At 39.0% G+C, this 13,376-nt stretch overlaps 1 protein-coding gene across 1 annotated transcript in view; it reads left to right on the top strand.

The window, feature by feature from the left end:
• Window positions 1–12,814: 12,814 nt before the first annotated feature.
• NFIA (nuclear factor I A) overlaps window positions 12,815–13,376 on the top strand; it is a 369,111-nt gene continuing 368,549 nt past the window's right edge. Inside the window, exon 1 of the mRNA XM_035018415.1 lies at window positions 12,815–12,837. Within this exon, the coding sequence (XP_034874306.1) occupies window positions 12,835–12,837 (3 nt within the window). The 5' untranslated portion in view covers window positions 12,815–12,834. The remainder of the gene's footprint in view (window positions 12,838–13,376) is intronic.

Below are 13,376 nucleotides of genomic sequence, written 5' to 3'. Positions count from 1 at the left end.
AATAGGGGGGTTGGTGTTGAAAGCTGAAATTCAGCTTTTTAATGAGTGTGTCTCAAGTAGTAAAAATGAGTGCAAATGAATTCAACACCAACCACCCTATTTGCTCCAACGTTTAAAACCTACTAAGTTGGTCATGTGTTTGGGTTGCTGTTTCACAGCCCACGATGTGTAAACAGTATACAATCTCCACATTATAATGACTTGGGAAATAGAGGGGTATTTTAATTCAGTCATTAGAGTAGAGACAAATGAAAGTATGTTAACATCCAGCTCCACAGAAAAGCGGCCTACCAACTCAGAGGAAACCCACACTTCACTGGCAGCAACACCTCCACTATCTGTTTTTCTTCAAGACCCAGATTCCAGGGCCTCACAGCTGGGCATAAATCTGATTTATAACTATAAAAGTGATATACCAAAATGTATTAATTCACATGTGAACATATTAAAACTAACAGAAACTGTTGGCTATTAGGCAGGGCTCTAAACTTGGAAATGCTCCCCTAAGATTATCTGAATTAATAATTTTTGTAATATTTTCTATATAACTATGATTTGCCACTTAGAAAGACCCCATTCAGGCAAGAGAGTTCACTTTTTAAAACTTTTTTGGTATCAAAGTTTTTTTTTAAAGGGGAAAAATTACCAACTAAGTTTTCTTATGATAGGAAATGTTTAGTAAAACTGTTCATGTGTTGTTCCTTTAGAACTAAAGTGAACAGGCTTTTCATTTGATGATACTAATAAATATCTGAATACTATAAACATTAGTTATGGTGTTTTCTTAACTGATCATGCTTTTATTTTTAAAGTAACGTAACATATGATAGTAGAACACTTCAGATTTTCTCATATTGGGGGTGTTCTATCAGTGAAGTGTTTTTTAATTTTCAATTGAAGATTGTGATGTTAAACTCTCATATCATAACCTGTGAAAATGGAGAGGTATTTTTTGCTTTTTGGCACTTCAAAGTTAATCCAGTTCTTTTATCTACAGCCCATGGAAGCCTATTATTAGTGTACCTAGCAAGCTCTTTAAGACAAATAGTAATTTTTTTTTTTTAATTAAAGCAAGGGACTTGAGCCAATTGAAACAACTGGAGTGATCAAGTAACAATGTCAAAACAATATAGACACTTGTAAAACTATGGATTTGAGTCATTATTTACATTCAAATTTACAAAAGAAAAAAAAGAAAAGGGATGAGTTTTTTATAAGCTCTTCAGTAGCTTTCCAATTAGGAACATTTCACTTGGGAAATATGGATGCCTGTATCATTGTTATCTACTGAGAAAAATTCTCACCTGGTCATACTACCCCCAAAAATGTTTTTTATTTTTTAATTTTATTTTTATTTTTTATTTTTTTAAATATTTTATTTATTTGACAGAGAGAGACACAGCGAGAGAGGGAACACAGCAGGGGGAGTGGGAGAGGGAGAAGCAGGCTCCCCGCCCAGCAGGGAGCCTGATGCAGGGTTCGATCCCAGGACCCTGGGGTCATGACCTGAGCTAAAGGCAGACACTTTAACGACTGAGCCACCCAGGTGCCCCCCCAATTTTTTTTTAAAAAAGCATTTTATATGGCATCTGATACTGATATTGCAATGAGTCTTTCTTTCAATTTTCTGTAACATAAAATTCAATTGTCTTCTCAAATTTTGACTTTGAGAAATGAAATCCAACACTAATGGCTATATTTTTTAAACACACTTTGAAGCAAGTATCATACATACTATATTTTCAAAATTAACTCAGATATTATACTGTCACATAAGGATATAGGGTTTCCTGCATCTGATGTTCAAATAGAGACCTTCAAAAGATAGTCAAAAGGCATTGGATTTGGAAGGAGAGCAGCGAAGTAGGATGTGCCTCGATATTTGGTATAACATAATATGTCATATGTTTTTACTGACCTGGAGATGGCTATTCTGCTCTGGCCTCTGGCATATAAGGTAACCAAGCCTTGCCTAGAGTCACTTGCCTCTCTGAAGGCCAGATCACCACTTACATTTCCAGCAACCCCAGAAGCTGATATAGTGCCTGGCTATGGTGGCATTCAGTAAATGTTTTCCAGACTTGAATTTATTTGATAATTCAATTTTTTCTTAATTTTTAATAGTAAGTGTAAATTTTGGAAGTGAATAGGACTAGTAGAAATACTTTGGCAGAGGACCAGTTGGAAAAATTTTGTTTCTATCTGCTATCTCACGACAAATTAAAATATGTTTGATTTATTGTCCACTTTATAGCTCTTGGGAGGACTAGCAAACTCATAGGAATAATGTTAAAACCAGAAACACCTACCATTCTTCGGCTTCTTTCTTGAAAAAGCACTTATTTTTTCAATATACCAAAAACATACCAAGCACCTCACAAACTTTAATTTTTCAGCTCTCAGCCTGGCCCTGCTTGTAACAAACTGGCCATTTCAAGCACCCTCGACAAACTAAACCACTCTTTATAATTGGTTCTCCTTGCTCTCATTTTGGTTTTTTCTCCTTGGTAAACACAAAGTAAAAACTACACCAAACTGCCAAAAATTATTCAAGATAAATGCCATTCTTTCCAACATTATTTTACTGAACAGGACATTAGTAGTTGAATGAATCTTAATATCTTCAGTTAATCAAGGCATTATTCTTACATATTAAAACTTGGGAGCATTTTCCAAATAACTCAGTTCTGTACTCATATGATCTTAGATAGAAACCACCCATTAAAAATAATGTCCTTCAGGGATCATTCATTGTTTCCATAGGTATACAATCTGCTGACACAGCACAACTCATAACTTTCACAGTAAAGAAAATAAGAGGTATATAAAAAAGGAAAACAGCCTCACTGTGTAATTTTGATTTTATAATACTACATTATTTATATAAAGAATATTATATAAAGCCAGAACTAGACTATTTGCATCCCAATTAAGGAAAAACTTTACCTAATCAAATATGAATTTTAAGTTTTCTCATATAAGATAGTATATTAATATGTGATATTTAATTTTTTAACATTGTAGATAAAGGGATAATAATTTCCTATCAAAACTTTTTTAAACTGCCATAATTTCATGGTCTTAAAATATTAATTGGCAAACTAATGACCTGGAGGTATTTATATACCACCAACCATGGTGAGTAGTTTTCCCAGTTTAGAGAAAATGGTGACTGAATATTTTTTATTGTAAAGAGAAGTATAGTACAGTATTATTCTCCAAGATGAAATAACATAGATCTAAATATCTTTTCTTCCAGGTTAGGTTCTGGGACATCTTGACTAATTTTCCCACTTTCAAAGCAAAAGGGGAAAATGAGACAATGGACTAGAGAAAAGATAGAGAGCTTGTCTTGAACCTATACAATCCATTCTTCACACTGTTGTCAGAGTGATTTTTTTTAATCAAACCGATCTTGTTACTGCCTTCTTTAAGCCTTTCAATCGCTCCCCATTAATGTCAGGATTAAGTCTAAAATCTGAAAGTTGGTCACCAGGCCCAGAATGTTCCCAACCCATATTTACGCCTTCAGCTTCATCTTAGTACTGCTCTCCTACTGGCTTGCAGTACATTTTATTTCTTCTTTCAACCATCACCCCAGCCATCCTCCTCCCATTCCCACTCCCCCCCACCCCCATTATTCTTGTTTATCTTTGATGGTAGAAAAAAAACCTGCTCTGGCATTCAAAAAGCATTTACAAAATGAATGAATGAAGACATAAATGGATGAACCCACACACCAAAGGAAATATGTAGAATTATAGACCTTTAGAATTTCAAGGACTATGGATATCAACTATTTCAAAGATCATTCTTCAGATGAGGAAACTGAGAGTGGTCCTGATAATTCGAGGGACTTTCAAAGAGCACACAGTTAATAGGAGAACTGGGATTAGAATCCAAGATTCCTGATGCTCACAAAATCAAGTCCACAAATGAAACAAGTCATTAAAGAATTTGTTCAATTTTTTTCTCCAAAGATAAACTAAGATAGCTATTTTCTCCTAAAAAATTAAAAATAGAATTACCATATGATTAAGCAATTCCACTACTGATGTACATACCCAAAAACATTGAAAGCAGAGATCTAAACAGATATTATATACCATGTTCATAGACGCATTCACAATAGCCAAAAGGTGAAAGCAACCCAAGTATCTATCAATGGATGAACGGATAAACAAATGTAGTATATACATACCATGGACTATTTCTCAACCTAAAAGAGAAGGAAATTCTGGCACATGCTACAACATGCATGAACCTTGAAGATATTATGCTAAATGAAATAAGCCACTCACAATAGGACAAACACTGAATGACTCCACTTATATAGTCAAATCCATAGAGACAGAAAGTAAAATGATGGTTTCTAGGGGCTGGGGGAGAGAAGGGAATGGGACGTTACTATTTAATAGACATAGAGTTTCAATCTGGGATGATGAAAATGTTCTGGAGATGGACAGTGATGATAGTTGCACAACAATGTGACTATAGTTAATGGCACTGAACTGTACACTAAAAATGCTTAAAATGTAAATGTTATGTATTTCTAATCACAATTCCAAAAAAAAAAAAAAAAGATAACCATTTTCCAAAGGGATCTACCAGTATAGTTCCCTACCTCCCTACCCTGACCCACACAGGCTTTTTCTTTTCTTTTCTTTTTTCTTCTGTAATGTTTTTGGTTGACTTGTAATCTTTTTTTTTTTTTTAACTTGTAATCCTGATTCTTAGCCTACCAACTGAGTTTTGAGACAAGCTACCTACTTGTTTTTGCTTGTGTGTCCAACACAACAACAGCCCCAATTCTGTAACTTCCCTTGCTGGAGTTCCCTTTCCTGATCCCATTTTGAGTCACCTTATCAAAGAGAGAGGTCAAGAGAGGCTGGAGAGCTAAAGGACATGGGCTGGAAAAGAGAGTCTGGGTTTTCCAGTTTCCATTTCCTTCCTCTCCATGCTATTTGGGGGGAGGGGGGGTATGATCCTAGGAATATTACAGTGAGTGTGAAAAACCCCAGGGTCAGAGGAGTCAGCCTCAACTGGTTCTTTCCTTTCTTTGTTGCTGATTTTCTGGGTCTGTAGACACTGATGTCAAACTAGGAACATTCTAATTTGCCGGGTACTGAGCACTAGTACCACTAGCCCAGGGAACTAAAGCTATAGTTGAGGAGTTCCTAAAATAGTAATTTTAGAAGCTGCCATCCTTCCCACTCCCTCTGTCCTTATGCTGGCTGGAATTTCATCCAGGGAGGATTGAGTACCTGGTTCGATGCGTCATAGTAAAGATTAGTCCTCTTCATGACAACCCTGGTCTGTCTGTCTGTATGCAGTGGTGGTGATGGTGGTGGCAGGAGGTTATGGGTTCAGTTTTCTCAGACCTCAGAATGTCTGTGTTGCTTCTGAACAACCCTTCTTGAATTTGAATTTTATAATCATATGAATATCATATATTTCATAAGTTTTTACCTTTTTTAAATTGATGACTAGGAAACTCAAAGTCAAATCGCAAGTCAACCCTGAAAAAGTACATAGAATTTCATTGCATGTATTTTGGATACTAATCTTGGCCTTGATTTCACCTTATTTCTATCTTAATGATGTTTCTCTCTCTCTCTCTCTCTCTCTCTCTCATATATAGTGAGTTAGTTCATTTGTTCATTTGTTCATTAGTTATATTCATCCTACCTCTATTCAAAGAGGTTTTGGAGTGAAGATTTTGTGTGTGTGCTTATATGTATGCATTATAGATATGGATATAGAGATAGATAGATAGATGATAGATAAACACACACACACACACACACAATCTCTACTCTAAAACCTTTTGGGACACTTGGTTGGCACAGTCGGTTAAGCATCTGCGATCAGGTTCAGGTCATGATCCCACGGTCTAGGGATCCAGCCTGAGCCAGGCTCTCTCTGCTCAGCGGGGAGCCTGCTTCTCCCTCTCCCTCTACTCCTCCCCCTTCCTCATGCTCTCTCTTGCTCTCTCTCTCAAATAAATAAATACAATATTTTAAAAAATAAATAAATAAATAAAACCTTTTGCATAAATACAACTATCTATATTCTTTATTCTGTGCTGTATTAGAAACAATTGTTGGTGATATAGGCCTTCATGGAAGAGAAACCTACATTTATAACAGGTTCACATCCATGATTTCATTGAATCCTATCAAAACCCCAAGAAGTGGGGCTGATGATATTTACATTTTACTGAGAAGGAAACCAGAGGGAGAGATTGAACTGCCCAAGGCCACAAACAGCAGAAAACAGAGAACCAGTTCAGCTCACAGCTCTTAACACCAAGTTTTAGTTCTAGACCGTTGCTCTCAGCCCCACCCTCCCTTATTTTTCCCGAAAATTATCCTTGAACTGTCTGAACATGTTTGGGTAAATCTTTCAGGTACCAGCCTGGATTTTATAGCCATCCCTTTGGTTTAGATGATTAACCATTTTCTCTCTCCTATCAGATTCACAATTTCTTCACTTGCCCAGGCCTCTTTTCAACTTTGATCCCAGAGATAGTCACTCCCTCCTTTCCCATTCCTGCAAAATATCCTCTGCATGATGGAATGAAACTGGCACTGGACTAGGGATTAATTCTTTACCAGCTGTGTGGCCATGAGCTCACTACTTCACTCTGCTAGTTTCAGTTTTGTAATCTGTAAAATGTGGTGGTTGGAGACTTCTGAGCTCCCGTTTAGTTTTCTTTCTATGAACTGTAAACTCATACTTTGTACCTGTGGCTTCAGTCAAGATACAGGCAACCTCTCTCTGACTATCCAACAGCTCAGTTGCATGACATCATCTGTGGTCTTCAGGCACCTCTGACTGTGGTGTGTGTCCAAGATAATAAGGATGGATCTGTGGGGTGGAGGGAACAGTGAGCTGTCATTCAATGGGTGTAAAGTTTCAGCTAGGCCAGATGAATAAGTTCTAGAGATTTGCTGTATGAGCAAAATGCCTATAGTTAACAATACAGTGTTGAGATGGTAGACTTAAATGTTCTTACCCCCAGAATGATGGCAGGGCGTAGGGCGGGGGGTGGGGGGGTTCGGTGCCAAGGAAACTCTGGGAGGTGTTGGATATATCTATTGTCTTGATTGTGGTTATGGTACCATGGTTGCTTGTGTATGTCCAAACTTATCAAATTGTATATATTAAATATGTGCAGTTCTTTGTATATCAATTGTACCTCAATAAAGCTGTTAAAAAGAAATGAGCCCATTTGTTTACCTTTGATTATGATAAGAGCCAGCTAAACATGAAAATGGTACTTAAAAAAGTTTGAAGCTTGAACTCTTTCCCAAGCCAGACATAGCCAGAGCTTTGGGGAGGAATGTGAAATGAGTTGAATTCTAGTCAACCACTCACTAAGTGAATGATGAGTGACTCCCTATAGTTTCCTGAGCCTTAGTTTCCTCATTTGTGTGGTGAGAAAGACAGTGCCTGACTCACCTATCCAGGAGGGTTAACAGTGATAACATGTGTGGAAGGTCTGTAAAAAGCAAAGTCAACGTCCTACTCTTTATACTTAAAATTTCCCCTTAGTGATAATGCCATGCCTTGCATCAGCCACACTCCTGAGCCTGTATTACATCAGAGTGCAAGGCAGGAAAAGGTAAGCATTTGTTCATCTCTCCATTCACCCATTAATTTACCAAACATCTATTGAGAATTATAGTAGTTGGCTTGTAAGGACACAAGGATGAATAAAGGCATTGCACTTTCACGGAGCTCATAGTCTAGCAGACAAACACAGAAAGAAATAACTAACATCCAATATGAGGATAACTGTCCTAGAGATGAGTATAAAATGTTAAAGAACACCCAGGAGGGATTGGCCAATTCTGCCTGGGGGAGTTGGGAAGCAGCATTAAACTGGTTCTTGAAAAAATAAATAAATAAAGAATGGAACAGGGAGAAAACATTCGGGACTTCTGGGCAGAAAAAAAACCCACACAAACCCAGAAAGAGAGGGATGGACATGCATGCTGTGTTCATAAAGTGGTGAAAATAGAAAAGTGACTCCTTTAGTGTCTCTGGGGTGAGGGGTAGTAGAGAGAGATTAGGGAGGAGGAAAGTCTGGAAAAGGAAGCTGATAATAAAATCAATAGGAGAAATGGGTGGACTTTTTGTGTTTTTTAGTTTAAATAAATTGAATTTTTAAAAATTATAAAAGAAGAACCCAAAACCCAAATGTATTTTGTATTAAGCTGGGGAAAAGCCATAAGCTTTCAGAGAGGAAACGATCCAAAGGTACCATGAAATTGTTTTATAATCTTGATGATGATGATGATGATGATGGTGATTATAGTCAAGGCTGAGCTGCTGAATAAGAGATCTCAAAACATTGGCTTAAGGACGCCTGGGTGGCTCGGTCCGTTAAGTGTCTGCCTTTGGCTCAGGTCATAATCCCAGGGTCTTGGGATTTAGTCCCACATCAGGCTCCTTGCTCAGCAGGGAGCCTGCTTCTCCCTCTGCTTGCCGCTCCCCCTGCTTGTGCTCTCTCTCTCCTCTCTCTGACAAATAAATAAAATCTTAAAAAACAAAACAAAACATAGTGGCTTAAATATGATCTATGCTAGAGAAGCAGCTCTGCTCCATAAGGTCACTTAGGGACCCAGGTTCCCTCCATCTTGCTGCTCCCTTGTCTCCCAAGTCATTGTCCCTGGTCTCTGTAATTGAAGTTGAGTCTCTAACATGACCTCATTGCAGTCTTTGGAAAGGCCACAAGTTTAGGACAAATTTATTTTAAGCAAATGATGTGGAAGGTTGACTCAATAATTCTTCTCCATTCTATTGTGATCTTAATCATGTGTCATGCCTGTCTGCAAGGATGGTTAGGAGACATAGGCTCTAAACTGTTTATTTATGCATCCAAGAATAGAGAGAGACAGATTTGGGGGGACAATAGTCTGTCGAAATTTGCTGATTAGGGAGGCTCATCAATTCATAGATTTACATTTGCTTCTAGTATTTATCATTTATTTTGTCATGTTGGCCCTCTAAATGCCAGTGCTGATTACTTAGCCTAAAAAGTGCTTTGGATGATCTAGGATTTACCTGGTCATATCAAGAAAATGTGAAACGTATCCCTGTGGTCAACATTCAACTTAGTTCACAAATTAAAAAATACATTATTAGAAAAATACTGCAATTTTGAATCACGTTGCTAAATCTGTAAGACTCTGATGTTGTAGTCTCCATATCAATGCCCTGCAAGAGGATTAAGTTTTTATTTGGGTCAACAAAGCAGAATTCCTGGAAGAGCCTACTATTTTCAAGGCATAAAGCCAGCCTACGTGGAAACATGAGGCTCTCAATGGGGTTGGCAACCCAAAGTCACGCTATTGGATGTGCAGCTGATTTTCCGTGGCACGGTGGGGCTAACGTTCCTGGAATGCAAATTCATAGGGTGAGAAAAGTCAATATAAACACTCAATCCATGTGTGCTGTTGTTACTATTATGGGTATTATTTTAAAATTATTTAATATTGGTAGGTTTAAGGATATAGAAGTGGGGTAAGGAAACCTCCTTCACTAATAGGTCTTGTTTTATACCTTGTGGGTATTTGGACTTGGGGGAGTCTGGAAAAACTGCACCCCTAAATTGTCCCTGTTAACCAAAGTCTCTAAAAACTAATATTAATGGTGGGTCTCTCTTGCTTTCTCTCCTTTCTCCCACCCTTTGCTCTTCCCTCCCTTTTTCTCTCTCTTGCTCATTCATTCCTTCTGTGCATGGTTCAGGATTTCATCTTCTCTCACCTCTAATTGGTCTCTTTGCCTCCTTTGCTGGAATGATCTTTCTAATCTGCAAAGTTTACTTTGCATATCTTTTGGTTAAATACCTTTGATGTCTCCCCAGTCCCTCAAGTGAAAGTTTAAACAGCTCACAAGGTTCTCCACTATCTTGCCTCAGCCTGACTTTCTAATTTCATCTCTAGTTACTGTGATGCAAGCTAATACTAGCTAGAGCAACGAGCCACAGTTGAGTACATCCCCATTCTCTGGCCCAGTGCATACACTGACATCATTGTGCTTTTCTGGACAAGAATGCCCTGCCTCTCCTTTGTCCACCTGACAAATGCATACTTCTGGCCCAAAGCAATGTCATTTCCTCTTTTTTAGCCTTCTATGACTCGCCTTATATATATACTCAGGCAAAATCAGTTATTCCATCATCTGTATTTCTATTGCCCTTTATGTATATCTAAGTTGGACACAGCACTTGTCACATTATTATTTATTTTTGGGTCTTATCTCTTCCATGGGACTGAAAGCTTCTTCTTCGCTGTGTCTCCAGCTCTTAACACATTCAATGTGCCTGGAATATGGTACATATGAAACAGTAATAGTGGTATTACTATAGCTACAATATATTGAGCACAGCTCAATATATTAGATTAGGTAAATTACATATGTTATCTGAGTATCTCCCATCTTCCATACAAGAAATCTAAATCTTACAGAGGTTAAATAATTTGTCTGGAGTCACACAGGACTAACATTAATACCTATGTTGGACCCCAAAGCCTATACGCTACTGTTGTGGACTAGATGGAGATATAAAAGGTCACTTTGGAAATGGTGCTAACCCACCACATTAAACTGAGTTAATGAACTACAGACACGGACACGCAACTCGCTGTTACACCTACTAACAAGGCCTGACTTGCTTAGCATTGGAGATTATTCAGACCATGGCATCTACAAAGCAATGCAGTACAAGTTGGTACCTCTTGCGCATTTGAAAGGCTCTTAGCTCTTGACAAGACAATCCTCCACTCCCACTATAGGTTGATGTCCTATTTTACAGGTGTTATGTAACCATCTCAAGGTCACACACACGGCCTAGCACCAGCTGAACAAGACCTAGAAGTTTTTTGGGTTAAAAAAAATTTTTTTTTCTTTTTACTTAAGCCACTACATCCCATTAAGTGCATTTCTAGAGTGAAAGTAGTATGCCAAGTTGAAATAGATGCTCAGTATAGGGGGCCAGGATTAAATGCCACAGACTTTCTAGAGCAAGACAATATCTGAATCTGTAAGAGGCAGACCAGAAGAGCAAAGCTTTTCTACCACCACTGGTGGCCACAGTACCATACCTTTCAGTAATGCTGCATCAATTAGCTTGTTGTAAAGTGCAAGCCTAAAGCCAAAAAGGTGGTTCAAAACAAAATAGGAGGTTTCTCTAACCTCTAATTTAACTGTGCGAGGTCCTGTTATTAATTAATAGATACCTTCACCAAGGACAGTTAAGAAAATCAGACAACTGCCAGCTTGCTTCCTATTCCTCTTGACTTCTTATTGGATAATTTTTATCAAGTGAGCTAAGCACACATTTTCCTGTAACTCAGTTATTCAGCAAAACGTCCAAAGCTACTTAACTGACGCAAAACAAACAAACGCAATAGCCCTGGTTGTGATGCTTTCCATTTAAAGGGACACTCCCTTCCTTTGGAGTCGTCTCCCTCCCGCCCCGCTCCACGCCCCCCCCCCCCCCCACTGCACCAAGGGCTAGTCTGTTTAAAACAAACACATAAAAGGTCGACATTGAAATGGGTTAATGAAATAAGATGAATCAGTTAGATGAAGGACTTAATGTTCCAATAGCTACATTAACAGCCTCCCCCCCTCCCCATTTCAAGCTTCCAAACACAGCCCTTCTCTTGGGGCGATAGGAGGTGGAGGGGGGCGTCAAACTTGTGGAATCCCGGTTTTGTAAGGATATTGACATAGTGGATGCTTGGCAATTAAGCTAGAATTTCACTGCATCTCCTCCTTTAAAGGAAAAACTTTATTCTTGAGGGAGCCCACCTAACAATTTTATGTTCAATCATCTGCGAGAGCAGAACCAGTCTTTTCCTTTCAGAATCTAGAGTAGAAGCTTTATTTCACTGCAAGTTCTCTGTGACATTTTGCACTCTCGTGATTTAATGCACCACAGAGGATCTTTAACTCTTGGTCTACACCAGTGCAAATAAAGGTTAAATCTCTCACTAACCGTCATGAACTAGCCTAATAACTCACGAGACTATGGAAAAAGAAACCGAGAAAGCAGGTGTGCAGACTTGATTAAAACGTGCAAAACCCGCACAACCGCAGGCAAATGTACTTTATCCTCACATATCCCTAGTACCGGCTGCGAGGACCGCAAGCAGGGGAACTTCTACCGCGCCAAATACACGATCCTGCGAGCAGGGCCTAGTAACACAGGGGCTTTTCTTCCGAACGGTGTCCCGACCGGAGCTTGCGCTGAATGCCGGGGCTCCTATTGGCCACGCACCGTGGGGGAGGAGGAGACTGGCGGGGAGAGCGACGGGAGGAGGGGAGAAGGGGGCAAGGCCTTTTCCTTGCCCCCTCCCGGCCCCCTCCGCAGGCAGCCGCCGGCGCCTCGTGCGTGGTTACTATGCAAATTGCAGCGATTGCGGAAATAAACAAGGGGGTAGGGAGAGGAGAGAGGGACTGCGAATCGATTGCAACTTCTGCAAAGTCTCGTACAATCCAAAGCACACAAGGCAAAACCAGAGAGAATCTGAGAACCAGCCAGCCCGGGTTGGATTGCTATCAAAAGAGGAGAGAGAGACAGTGAGAGAGGCAGAAAGCGCGCATTGCAATTGCAAAAGCCTTCTGATTTGGAGTTAAAAAAAAAAAAAAATCTCCAAGAAGCCTGCAATTGGCCAACAGCTTTAAAAAAAATCTCTTCCGGGTTTTCAACGGTTCCAAGTTTATTTAGATTTTTTTTAATGCCAAAAAAGGGGGACAACAAATGAAGCAATTCGTCTGAACATTTTAAAGTTTCTCACGTACTCTTTTTACATTGCAATGGTACGTGGTACATCTTAAACTTTCTATTTTGCGTTTATACGATGTGTGTTTTATAAACAACAATAATGGTAGAATGATTTTGTTTAAATGGCTAGGACTTTAAAATTTCTCTGGCTTGCATATGCATTTAAGTGATTGCTGGGTGAATGTCTATTGTGATGGTTTTGTTTTAAAGACGTAGCTTTGTGGATGGTTTTTTGTTTGTTTTTTTTTTGTTGTTGTTGCTATGTGCATCAGAGACCGGGTTTCCTTTTTTCTTTCCCCGAGATTTGAAAAAATTGCTGAGCTTGATAGATTTTTTTCCTCCTAGCGCTTGCTCGGTTCCAGAAAGGGGGAAAAAAATCCTGTACGTGCTCTGTTCTGTAAAAAGACGTCTGGCCTCAGCAGTCAACCTAACTCGAAAAGAGATGTCTGGACCCGGAGAATAATTGACGATTCGATCCTCTAATCAATGGGACAACATGGGAGATTGACAAAAGCTTTATCCAATCATGAGGAGGCTTGGGTGTACAGTGGTTCTCAGTAGCCAGAGGGGGCGG

This window comes from Mirounga leonina, unplaced genomic scaffold (genome assembly GCF_011800145.1).
Source record: "Mirounga leonina isolate KUSES-001 unplaced genomic scaffold, KU_Mleo_1.0 Mir_173, whole genome shotgun sequence".
Classification (NCBI taxonomy): Eukaryota; Metazoa; Chordata; class Mammalia; order Carnivora; family Phocidae; genus Mirounga; species Mirounga leonina.
The sequence above is the reverse complement of the archived record's forward strand: the minus strand, read 5'-3'. Positions and strand labels throughout refer to the sequence as shown.